The sequence below is a fragment of the Anopheles stephensi genome, chromosome 3 (assembly GCF_013141755.1).
Source record: "Anopheles stephensi strain Indian chromosome 3, UCI_ANSTEP_V1.0, whole genome shotgun sequence".
In the NCBI taxonomy this organism is placed as follows: domain Eukaryota; kingdom Metazoa; phylum Arthropoda; class Insecta; order Diptera; family Culicidae; genus Anopheles; species Anopheles stephensi.
The window spans coordinates 66363024-66375924 of NC_050203.1; the positions used below are offsets into that span (position 1 = coordinate 66363024).

Genomic DNA, 12901 nt, shown 5'->3' on the forward strand with positions numbered 1-12901 from the left:
GGCTTATTGAAAAAAGAATATCAGACATGAAGACTGAAACGATTTTAGTTTTCTAGGAACCACCTAGCAGTTTTGCCTCCTGAAGAAGTTTTCGATATCGTTCACAATCTTGGTCCATCATATTTAATCCAATATCCGATATAATTTAGGCTTTGTATCAGACAACATTTTCACTCCATTTTGAGAGCCAATCACATCTTATGAATGGACTTAAGAGTAAAATTTATTTCTCGCTCTAGGTTGTCCGGTGTCATTCTCATTCCACGATCAGCCCACTCAAGTCCGACGAGCTTATTTTAGCGCATCAAACTGAGGTTATTGTGCTATTTTAAGAACTCATCAATGTATTCACAAACTCAAGAACAATACATTGCTACAAAAATATTAAAACACACATAAGTTTTAGTTTTGCAGCTGTGTCCCCCATCCAAAAGCACACTACTCAGAACATATATAAATTATTTCTTCCACCACCACCACCACAAGTGTATACATGTCAAATCGATGGAGCAACAGTAGAATAACTACAAATTTAAGTAATTAAGTTTGTCGCCGGATGCAGCACCGAAGCTAAATCACAGCTTCCATGGCAACTTGCACCACCACCACAACCACTACTAGGAATGTCAAATACATGTACAGGACAGCGCTGACTGCATATTTCGCTGAACCGTTCAAACTTTTGGCACCACTCGAAACCACCCTCGGCGATGGCGATTCAGCAAGGGGACAGGGGGAGAGTTTACCACACCGAAGCTTCCGGTTGGGGGTATGTGTGTGTGTGTATGTGTGCCCCAGGAAGGTAAATTACAAATTCCGGACCTTAAAATTTGCTTGCAAAATTTCTCACCGAGCAAGCAATGGGAATGCATCACCGCCCGCACCCCATCATTTGTGGGTGGGAAGGTGGCAAGGACAATGGTGCCACACATCAAAGCATGGGAAAAAGCGGACGTAGTGGTATTGGTAGACACACACACACGTAATGAACGTTCCTGGCTGCGGTTGGAAGCTCATTTTCGCTGACGGGAAATTTTGCGCCCACAGCTCTGCCGCCCCCAAACCGATATGGCTGGGAGGGATGTTGGAATCGATTGGAGGAAATGGGATTCCCTTTTCCAAACTTCCCTTCACCCTTCTCACCCCGTCCGATTGGTTTGGGGAGAAGTAATTTGTGCGCGCGCTTCGATGTGGTGGAAAGTTTGAGATGAGGTTCGGTTTTGAAATAATTGTGCATGTCTTTTACAATAATGAGGCGATCCCGAACGTTTACCTCGGGACCCTTCCTTTGCTTGGGGCGGGGAGGGGGGGGGGGTGTAAGTGGATGACCGTGGAGCTGTGCAGTGGTCGGAAATTTGCAATCAATTGAAGTTGCTTGAGGTTTCCGCACGTCGGGGAAATGGGCTACCATTTAATAAGTCAAGTACATTCCATTCCAGCTGATCGATGCTTTCGATGTGGCTATTTAATTAAATGATGTTCTTGCACTTGCTTAAGATGCTTTTTTTGGTTAAATTTAAATTAAAATCAAAATTTTGCGAATGGAAAATATTTATCCGCGAACGGAGTTATGACACCCAGAACTCATGTATAGTCGCACAGGCTGCAAAACATCGTCCGCTTCGTTTCCATAGTTCGTTACCAGCACCGGTTGTTGTTGATGGTGCCTATTTCACTGATTGATTAGGTTGTTTGACTAAATTATTATTCACTTGTCTCGCTGCTCTCGTCGGCACCGGCACTCATCGACTACTTTCAACCATCTGCACATCGTCCGAACGATCAGCGAAAAGAGTTTTTTATCGCTTCAGCAGTTTATTTTTCTATTTTTCTTCACGCGTTCGTTAAAACGCGCATCATGATCGGACAGCCACAGCCATGGAGACTGTCTGTGTGTGTTCCTTCCCCCAAAAACCCTTCGAACACTGAACCACCACCACCGTACGACCAGCCATGATAAACGCAACCGATTATTACCGACGGCTTAATGAATCTTGCGCTCGCCTTGTTCGTTCGTCGGGCACCCGGGAGCTGTGGGAAGTAAATTTCATCAAGCCGACACCGAGCCGGCTCAAGGCAAATCAATCGTACTCACCTAGATCGAGCGTTTGGACGCGGTGGCACGTTTGCAGAATCAGCACCAGCGCCAGCACGAACCGTATCCACCATGTGCCGGCATTTTTCACCAGCACTTCCGGCGACCGTACCGCTGCCATGTTCGCATTCAAAAATCGACGAAAGGAAAAAATAAATCCCCAATCCCGATGAGGCCTACGGTACTAAAAAACAGCGCTTCTCTTCCTACGCTTATTGCGCAATCTGATTCACTTGGATCACGATGCAAACATTCGCGCACTTACACCGCCATACAAACACTCGCACTCTTACTTTTCGAACACATAGAAACACGCACTTTTCGCAGGGACAGTCGCGATATACAGGACACTGGTAGACTGGTGAGTATGATGACTGTCCGAAGCGATCAATTACGTGTGCAGACAACAACAACAGGGTTGTCCTTGCGTGTTCTAGATGGTGGTGTCGTTGGACATGTTTGTCTACGGCTGGACGCAACCGGAAGTAGTCATTTCTGTGAGGGAAGAGAGAAAGAGAAAAAAAGAGACATCAGCAATGTGTACATAAATCAGGGCTTGTAGATCGGGCGCATCAGGGTCTGTTGATGATAATTTGTTTGAATAACAATACCTAATTCAATGTAGATAATTCGTAAGCAAGGATACAACAATAAATAGCAATCAAATAAAATAGAATTAAGATTCTATCAGGCTAGAACCTGTATAGGCTTCAGGATATTTGAGGCTGTTTATCCCAGAGTTCAGACATATTTGGGGCCCATAAGCTCACATTAGTTAGATGGTGGAACATATCCAAGTTTTACAGGTAGTTCAAAGGTCACGTTGTTTTGAGCTCGGTGTTGAGAAACAAGAGTTCTGGATACAAGTTTATCATAAAACCTGGAGCTAGAGAAAAAATCTGCACTCAAAACTCATCTCGCCTCTGACGTCTCTGAGGGACTGTGAAGAACTGTTATAGTCTCAATCTTTCTCTGAACCAAAAACTCTATCCAAAACTGACGAAACTCTTTTAGTTGCTTTCGAGAGAGTTTGCAATTGTGAAATAAACTCTTCATCTTCACACATCTGACTTTAAATTGACAAGTTTAAAGTTTTACCTTCTTCTTGATATGATTGATGTGAAGTAAACTCTAGAAACTAACGCTCGCTGAGCTACTATTTACCTTCCCAAGCCCCTCAACAAACTCAGTAATATCTATTTACTTCAACAATTAAACTCTTCACGCGTAGAACCATCAACCAGCAGAAGCATCTAACCAAAGTCTGAAGCAAAAAGAAAACGCTCAAACGGAAATGTGAGCCAAACATGAACATGAGTCGCTTTTCAGCTTACCGAGTTTGCGTCAGGCAAGCTGCACGCCTTGGGTGTGTGTTTTAATTACGACGAGTAAATGATGTCATAAATTTTAATTAAAATCAGCTTTACGATCAGCACGTGGTAGCGATTTGCAGGAGCGCAAAAAAACGGGTGAAGAATTCTTTCTTCTTGGATTGAATATCGCAAAGCAGTGCAATGCTTAGCTATGGATGCAAATTGTGTTGGCTTTACAAAAATTCATATCACAATGAGAACTAATTATTCAGCTACAACCAAAGTGGCGGTTCGCTCAAATCAATCACCACGATTTTCCAACGATCCACTATAATTACACTGAAGTGAACTCTTTCGCTCGCTCTCTGACATCATCCACGCCCTAAGGTCAAGGGTAGCACGCATCAGCACGCAGCGCATTCTGGGTGTTACAAGAACCGCGCACTGACTGTGGCAGCTGGCAGCGGAACAAAAACGTTTCAAGCTTCACTTTAATTGAAAACAGTCGGTAGCGCGATGCCTGGAACTGTCACTTCTCGGTTGACGGATGAGCAGCGCGGATCGTGACTCCAATTTACGACCGCCGCCGCCTTCCATCCAGCCCGTATGCAGATGCTGCCGGGGCCACCGGTCGGTTGTTGGTGTTAACATAAGAGAAACGAATGTTTCCAGTCGCGCTGGGCAGCAGGATGATGTTTCTTGTACGCGATAAATGAAAGTGGACCGGATTATTACCGCTCGTTTAGCCACTTTCGACGGGTAATCACGTTCTGGCGCAACCAATGATTCGACGCTGTGTGCCTGCGGTTCCGACAGCTGTGTGCACAGTCACTAGTCAGCGGCGATCCTTTTGCAGCGGCCGTGCCGTGGTTCATCAAAGTTCTTGCCGACGGATCGCGAAAAAGGAATGGTTGCCACAATGACACGATGGTGGTTTTGGGCACAAGTGATACTCAAGATTGGGTCAGACATTGTTGAGATACACGCATGGGCATTAAAAGTATCGGTTAGGGGATGTCAGATGTGAGAATAAATGTTAAGTGATCTGGATATCAAGGAAAGCCTAGACTTCTTAATGCCACACTTGACATAAATATTAAAGATGAACTCCAGATTGCAACAAAAAAAATTAAAAGATATTTTGCTAAAAATATCTATATAAATAATAAATATTTATATAAAATATATAAAATGTTGGCCGAACATGTAAAGCTCCTCACAAACCTAGATTGATTTTTAAACAAACTCGCGTCCATCGCTCCATTAAAATGTCGCTCGCTTTAAAGAGTCCCCCGTCAATGACTCATGTGCTTCACCGTGACAAAGCAAAGCACCACGGCCAGCAAACGAACAAAAGCTGGTAGAAATTAAACTCATGACTTTCGCTCGTGCATAAATTGATCCCATTAAAATCCATTACCCGCAGCAGCTCGTTACCAATCCAGCCAGCGCCACCCGCCAACCCAATGGCCGCGCATCGATCGTGCTCTCACGCATTATTATGGCATGGCACGGCTAAAAAGGTGCACTAAAGAAGCCAACGAACGAACGAAAAACGAAGTCCCCCCGCGTGGTACATTGCACACACACACACGCGCGCGCTGCCAAAAGGTGCAATCCTGTCGGTTTGCTCGATCGGGTCATAATTTCCTGCCAGCCCCCAACCCCCCAAAAACTCCGAAAACGGCACACAGCACGGCACAAAATCGCGAACCCTGTCCGGTGCTGTGGAGTCGTGTTTTCAGGCGGAACATCATGGCCCGCACCGTAATCGCGTGGAAGCCTAATAAATTACCGTAACACCGTGTACGTGACGGATATTGGTGCCGATGCCGGTTGGCGTTCGATCTCGCGAAACGCGGACGTGTTGCAGATAGATCATAGACCACGTCGTTTGAGGTGAAGCACACCGGAGTACTGCGGAGGCGTTGTGTATATAATGTTGTCCGCTGTCACGACCATTCACGGGCGTCGAGCAAGATGCCCGCCAGAAGACACTGGGGCATCCTATGGTGGGATGCAATTAATAAATAACATTCCCCACTGCACGAAGACGGTGTGCCGTGGTCAACACATGTTGCATGCGATCCGAGCGCGAAGGAATGGGAAGACACCGGGACTCGCAACCCGTGTGGCCGTAATTCGATTGTGTCGATGCCATTACACATTACCTGGCGAGACTAAAATGCTGTAACGTGTCGTGTTGTTACAACAATTGAGAGGGCTGTTCAACTAAATAGCTGACCTGCTATCCGGCATATCCAGGGGTCTCTTTATCACGAGCAGATAAACACAATCGCATGCTCAAGATAGCCGGAAGAGGGATTTGCGTGTTCGTCCGAAGAAATGGACATTAATTATGACCAAGAGAGTTTTTGAATCGGCAAAGATAAAATATTTTAGCGCTGGAGTCTTGCAGAATGAATGCGAAATCGAACCCAACACCATTGTTCGGTTGTTCGGAAATCGAACCCAACACGGCAAAGATTGTGAGGAATACAAAACAAATGGCGTGTACTTCATTCATAGGCTCAGTGGAATGAAATCAAGCTTCAAAATGCACCCACTTACGCATTATGGACACGTACTGACGCTACTCGTCACTTTACCAAGAATCGACACTTCTCAAGGCTGCTCAGGGCAGAACCTGAAGAGCAACGAATCGATTGAGACGAACCGACGAAAAGACATACAATGGAGCTTCCTTGAATTGTGCATATGATTAGCGGGGTTTTGAATAACGATGGCGTACAGGGAATAAAATCAATTGCAAATTTATTTACTTCAAACCGCTTCTCATGAGTCAAATAAAATCAATTTCAATGCGTTAAACACTGGTTAAATGACGACTAGCGAACGACTGTTTTTAGTTGTCCAAAAAGCAAGTCTCTCTGCCATCATTACCGAAAAGAATCCTCATAAAACGAGTATATTGTCCTAAAGATAATAAAATCTGGTTGTTTAACTCAGTAAGAAGTAAAGCATCTCCAACACTTCTGTCGACACGACCCAGCCACCGAGGCATGGTCACGGTTTCCCAGTAAAGGCAGCTAATAAATTTTGCAATATTCAATGTTGCACCAACACATTCTCATAAAACGAAACTGAAGTGAAGGAAAACTGCCCTCATTCCGCAGTCCGCAGACATATCCTCAAGGTTGATTGTGCAACAAGATTTCGGAAGCGTGTGTTCTCCATCGCTTTTTTTCGCCCGAACTGACTAAAGCAAACCATACAAGCACGAAGATAAATAAACGTGGGAATATGCGGTAATAAAACCAAAATATACACATCAAAATCGATCTCGAACTCCCAAAGGCGAAGATTCCACGAGCCGCAGTCTGCATTAGCATTTATTCCACTGAAAGAAGAGTTGGAGTATTTGTATGTAGGAAGACATACGCATTTGATTATTAAAATTCAATTAGAATGCGAGCACTCTTATTAAACATCACTTCTAAACTCCTCAAGATAATTGTATCTGATATTACCCCCCTAGTCAGTACAACAGCGACAAGAGTCCCCATCACCTTCAAAGTACCACAAGCATATCGCTTATCATTATTGAAAGCGTTTAAGTAAATTACTGGAAACACAGCTTAACCATCACTACCCCCCCACAAACACTAATATTCCGATTGATTAGTTCTTCCAATTCGAAATTCGAACACCAACTGCAACGATTACGCTCGATCAGGTGGAAAATATAATGCGCTCTAAGGATCAGCTACACTGCAACGACCCTGCAACACCCAGCGCTACTACATCGCTTTAATAAGGATAATGTTTTTTTTTCTCTCTCTCTCTCTCTCTCTCTCTCTCTCCATCTGCCACTCCCACATAAGTTCTTCAGGATGAGTGCTGCTAACCCCCTCCTTTGTAAGGTGTACTTAAACAGGGGGATAAAACGCTCACGTGCAGCAAATCCTCATCACCATCGCACGATTGGCGCCCTGCGTGTTTGTTTCTGATGATGTGACGCTGATGCGATGGGACCACTCCTTTCGTGCAGCAAGATCGGAGTTGGTGGTTCAAAATCAAACGTCACTCTTTCTTTCCTTGCCGTATCCTTGGGCCTCTACTCTATTACGGTGTGTTTGTGTCATGTAACGAGTCTTGTGACGCGTTTTCCGCTTTTTTTTCGCCGTCTTGCTTTCTCTCTCTCGTTAACCACATGCACGTAATTAACGAACCCGGGTGCACATTCTTTTAACGAATACAGCAAGACCCGTGTCCTCACCGGTTTGGGGGAGAGCCGTGCGGGCTATTGATTAATTAAAAAAGCATGCAACCTCTGGTTCACCCTCATCCGAAGGTGTGATTCTACCTTTGAACGACACCATGTACACAGCCGAACCGCATAAGGTGTTCAAGTTCCCAACTTCGAGAGCTCTCTCACTCTCGCTCTTGCTCTATCCCTCTCGAGGGACCTTCCAAAGGTCTTGCAGGGCCTTGGTAGTTCCGCTTCATTTAAGGGATGTAGCACGTTGAAGATGGATGGCTGGTAGAATGGTGGCTTCCGTCAGGACGATGATTTTCCATCACGGTTGTTCCCCCGCACGAAAGGAAACATTTGTGCATGCCACACCGACATAAAGCACCCACCAGCACCAGACTGCCAGGATCTCCCTGCCTTCACCATGCCATCGGGAAAGGTGCAGTCACCGTGCGTGCTAATGACGGTTTCTTTGACCGGTTTTCTTGTTATGCACCCAATGTGTGTGCATGGCTCTGTGTGTGTCCCGACGGTTCCATCATCATGCGCGTACCGCATACATTATCCTTGTCATGGTAGGTGCGGTCGGGTGAGCAAGAAACTGAACCATAACAACAACAACAACAGCTACAGAAAAAGAGGGAGTCCCGAGTACTCTTGTTGTCCCCCCCCCCTCGCTTTATTTTCTCAAAACAGGGCGTTTGTCCACGAGAGCTGGCAAATTATATTCTGAAGTGTTCTGGGCTGTGAAGTAGAGCGGATGTGAAGTGTAGGTCAAACTATTTCCAGCTGCAAGCTAAACGTCAGGAAAACTATTCCACAACATTACCATAGTGCTAATAAATTCTAGTACTACCCGTCCCGGCGCACTATCGGCGCACTGCATCGATGACAGGCGTCTTTACCGTAGCCATCTGCTGGTGCTTAGTTTTTGCAAGGAAAAAGTCTTCAAAACTAGATAAACGTTTCTTTCAATTAGTCCTTTAGGAGATGTAAGGAGCTACATTGTGCCGAGCTTGTTTTTATCAATCTTAATTGTCGAACGAATCTTATTAACGAGCTCCTCGGCTATTCCTTGCAACTTTTTGCTCAGATTTTCAGAATTGTATACACAAGTCCCGTATGGTTTTTCATCGAAATTCTTATATACCTCTCATGACTATAGGTGATAGAATTTGATTCGCATGTTACCCCGGCATTATGCCCCAACAAATAGATAATTGCACAATAACCATCCCTAATCCGCTATTACAGGGACGAAATCCGACACCGTCAATCCGGCCATTTACTGACAGACAGTGTTGTACAGAAACGTCAAAATCTTCCTACCGTAGCGCCGGGGAATCGGATCCCATCTCATCGTACACGGCACACACACACACCCAAAGCTAGGGCGACGATCTTCCTGCCACGGCAACGCCACCAGAACATCGTTGAGTGCTATCATTCTCACCGACAAATATTCCACGGTTAATAACTGGCGCACACGTACACGCAGGCTTTTATGTCTATTTCCTACGTCAAACAAATCTGTCTCTCAAGGCTCAAACCGTAAGAGCGCGCCTAAGAATTCATGACGCATCCCTGGCACCGCCAGCGATATTAACTCATCCGATTAGCGACAAAGCAGACGAGCGAAAGCAGAACGAGCGTTACTTCCGACACGCTTCGGTGCAGCCCGGAAAGGCACCCGTAAAAAGATGATGATGAATCTTTTGGCGTAGATAGATTTTTTGGGAGGGGGCCGTACGACGGCTTTCCCACGTCACTCAATCGCGGTCCCGTCTGGACGGTCTCTGGCTTATTGTAATTCCAGCGCATCGCCCAGAAAACATCTGTGCCAGCGTGCTGGGATGCCGGCGGATACAAGACGTGCGTCGGATCTCTTCGGGACACACTTTCTCCCTTCGCCTCGCAAGCAACAGCAGCAGCTATCGATTTTGGCTCATATTTCGTATCTCCCCCCGGGGGCGGCTTGGAATCCTCTGACGAGATTCCGAAAATACAACGCGATTCATCGAAACGGTGATGCTACTCCCTGAGGAGAGGAGAGCGAACCGAAACCCGGGGACGATTCCGGTGGGACTGATGATAAACTGGAGGTAAAGGGAGGAAGATCCCACCATCTAAGCCATCGTCGCGAAATCGAAACTTGGTACGCCAGGCAATCCGTCGAATGGAAAACGCGTGCGTTCGCGCATTATTTTTGGGTCCGTCGTCGTCGTCGTCGTACTCGTTGGAATGTAAATAAACATAACTCTGTGAAAATATTTGACTTCGGGTGCCGCCACCAATCCGCGCGAGATAGCTATGGTTCACTATTCGCGATTGTCTACCGCCGCGGTGGAGGTGTGTTTGGTGCTGAGCGTTCCAGCGGGAAAGTGTTGTGTGACGAAGGATGAGCTCGTGAAAGATTTGTGACAGTTTTGACCAAGTTGCTGTTGGTTTGGATTCGGTTCGATAGAGTTCCGCAATGCTGACGCCGTGCGAGAGAGTTTATCTTTCGACGAGGATCGTTCATCAAACGGGAGGTAGATGTTTGCTGAGGCATTGCTGAAGCGTTTATGGGGAGCGAATGATTTGCCAGTAGTTGACTATAGCGTCAGGTGATGATGTAGATGAGCCACAGAGACACAGGGTCTTTTGTAGCAGTTGGAGAATGTCTTGCGAAATTCTTGAGTCTGTTTGTTGGAACTCAAACAAAACAAAGAACTCACAGTCACGCGATAGATCAATAGACCGAGCCGTTCTTCGCGATTTGCATTAACTGCTCTTTCCTAGTGGACACACTGCCATGAAAAGATGCAAATCTGATCTACCCTTTCGGTACATCGCCTAGATCTTAATCGTACCCAACCTAGCCCAACCAGTACATCCTCTAATTTCGGACCTAGTATCCGGCTACACCTTTCACTCACGCACACACACACACGCGTTCTCGTGCCATCCTTTTACGGGCACCGAAAAACAGCGGTTGACCACGCGTACACGGTGGTGCTGCTGGTAGAATATTTAATGAAATCAATCGCATTCCACCGGTTGCGTTCCAGCAACGGAGCGACGTAGCGCACCTTCTAGACCACGGGACGGCAACGGGACCATTCAAAGCTTTGGGTCACATCCGCGCGGCACGGACTCTACCACGAAAACGTGCGCGAAATGTGCCGTGACCAGATCGATGACATCTTCGATGCGATGCGTTCTTCGATCGGCCGAAGGTGGCAGATCGGAAGAGACCGATACGGGGATACCGGCAAAGACCTCACGACCACTAGACAACCGATAGCCTTCCACGAGAGCCCACGATATTTATCACCTGAAGTAGATGACGGAAAGGGACGGGGGGAGAAGAGGGAGCAAAACAGGAAGCGGAACCATGTACCGGTCCGTGGTTCGGAATGATTAATGGGCTCGGGAAAGAGGATTCCGGTGTTTCGTGATTGCGACCGGCCATGGCCATGGTGCGGGGCAAGTGGCTGCTGGGACGGGGTGGATGGTAAAAAGTTTATCCAAAAGCCGTTCGTACCAGAAGGTAATAGAATTTTTATGGCCTTGTACCACGGCTCGGACAAGGGTCTCCAGTTGTACCGAGAAGAAGAACCCGTACCTGAACCGATTCCGTAATGAGAAGCTCATTTCGCACGATTAAGCTGAAGTCTTCGGGGTGGATCTAGGCGAAAGCTGTTCTCGGAGTGACCTTAAATCAATGCGTGACTGGTTTGGTTAACTCGTTTTTTTCCTATTTGAGGTCCAGTTTAAGCCATTTTCATTGGTGTATTGGATTAGTGGATTTGTTTTATTTACTACAATGTAACAGAAATATGCTGCAGTTTTAATGACCTTAGGTTGATAACATATGTCAAAAACCTTTCTACAGATATTGGGATGCAATTTTCCTGTCCTTCTTCCAAGTTCAGCATAATCGAATGGGAAATACTTCACTCCTTTAAGATGCATTATACAACACCTTTTAAACATTGTATCACTCTGGAATTATATTGAAGTTTACTTGTGATTGACTCCCGACCAACGAATAGATTGTACCTGATCACCATCAGGTATCGGTATCACCGCTGAGGACTCTAAATTCTCTAAATTTATGGAATTATCTGGAATGGCTAGAAGTAACTTGTAAATGCAAAAAGTAATGGAAAATAGATGCCATTTCACTGTGTACCATAATCCTTCATAGGACCATCACACCACTAACACCATTACCTTTGCTCATACAATTCTCCGAACAATCTCTACGAGTTTTTACTAATGTCATTAAAGTGCAATTCTGATTAATTTATACCAGCTACAAAGAGCTCTATTTTGCTCATCCACATGCGGAGGGGGAGGCGACAGTCTGGACAGTTTTTACTCTTTGTACATTATTTCCCACTCAATGGCGAAACAAATTGACCTGCACACTTTGCATTCCATTCACGCAATAGAGACCAGTCATTCATGAGCTGATCTCTCGGGGCAGGCTGGCCGAGCCATCATTACAACCTCGTAACACTTTCCCACAGTGCACGATCCACAACCCTTATTCCCTCAAGGGAGTCATACGTGTGTGTGTGTGTGGTTGCTATTCTCAGAAAAAGTGGTCTACATGGGTGACTACAAAACACACACAGCACAGCAGCACAAAAAAAAACCAGGTCGGAAAACCTTCGACTGCGATGGAACCTCGATCTGCATCAAGCGTGTGTTAAAACGGGACACGCTCGACACCGGCTGACTGGCAGTCGGCTGATGGATGTGGTCAATAAAAACTCTAATTAATTACGAGAAACATCCATCATATCATTTTAAATGAATCAAAGGAGGTTATTTAATTAGTAGCAGTGTAGTAGTCTCGGTTCAACTTTCCAACCCCCTGCTCCGTGTCATGGACACCTTCCCCACGGTCAGTTCGGGGTCGGGTCCTGTCTGGTGTCATCAGTTCGTTATATGCCAAGCTTTGGAGCATGCTATGCTCCAACGGGTTACATGATCCGGTTGTCAACCGAGCGACGCATTCGAATTCTGCACACGCTTAACTAGGGTTTTTTCTCCCTCAAGTATGTGTGTGTGTGTGTGTGTGTGTGTGTGTGAAAGGCTTTTTTAATATGCTATTACCTCAAACACTCTCGGAGGCCAATCAGAGAAATGGGGTTGGGGGGGGCGAAAAACTCACCCAGAAGCAATAAAGCTTTATTGCAAACCTTTTCACTGTTCACATCAGCGTTCCGTACCATCTTCAGCACACATTCTAATATGCCTTTCATATCCTGTTTTTTTTTTCAC

The 12901-nt window shown here is 45.9% G+C and overlaps 1 protein-coding gene across 7 annotated transcripts in view; it reads right to left on the reverse strand.

The window, feature by feature from the left end:
- Positions 1–12901, reverse strand: part of LOC118511743 (discoidin domain-containing receptor tyrosine kinase B) — a 253597-nt gene that overhangs the window by 142387 nt on the left and 98309 nt on the right. For all 7 annotated transcript variants that reach the window (XM_036055193.1, XM_036055200.1, XM_036055195.1 and 4 more), the window contains one exon: positions 2096–2590. In XM_036055193.1, coding sequence (XP_035911086.1) covers positions 2096–2216 — 121 coding nt within the window. In that variant the 5' untranslated portion in view covers positions 2217–2590. The remainder of the gene's footprint in view (positions 1–2095; positions 2591–12901) is intronic.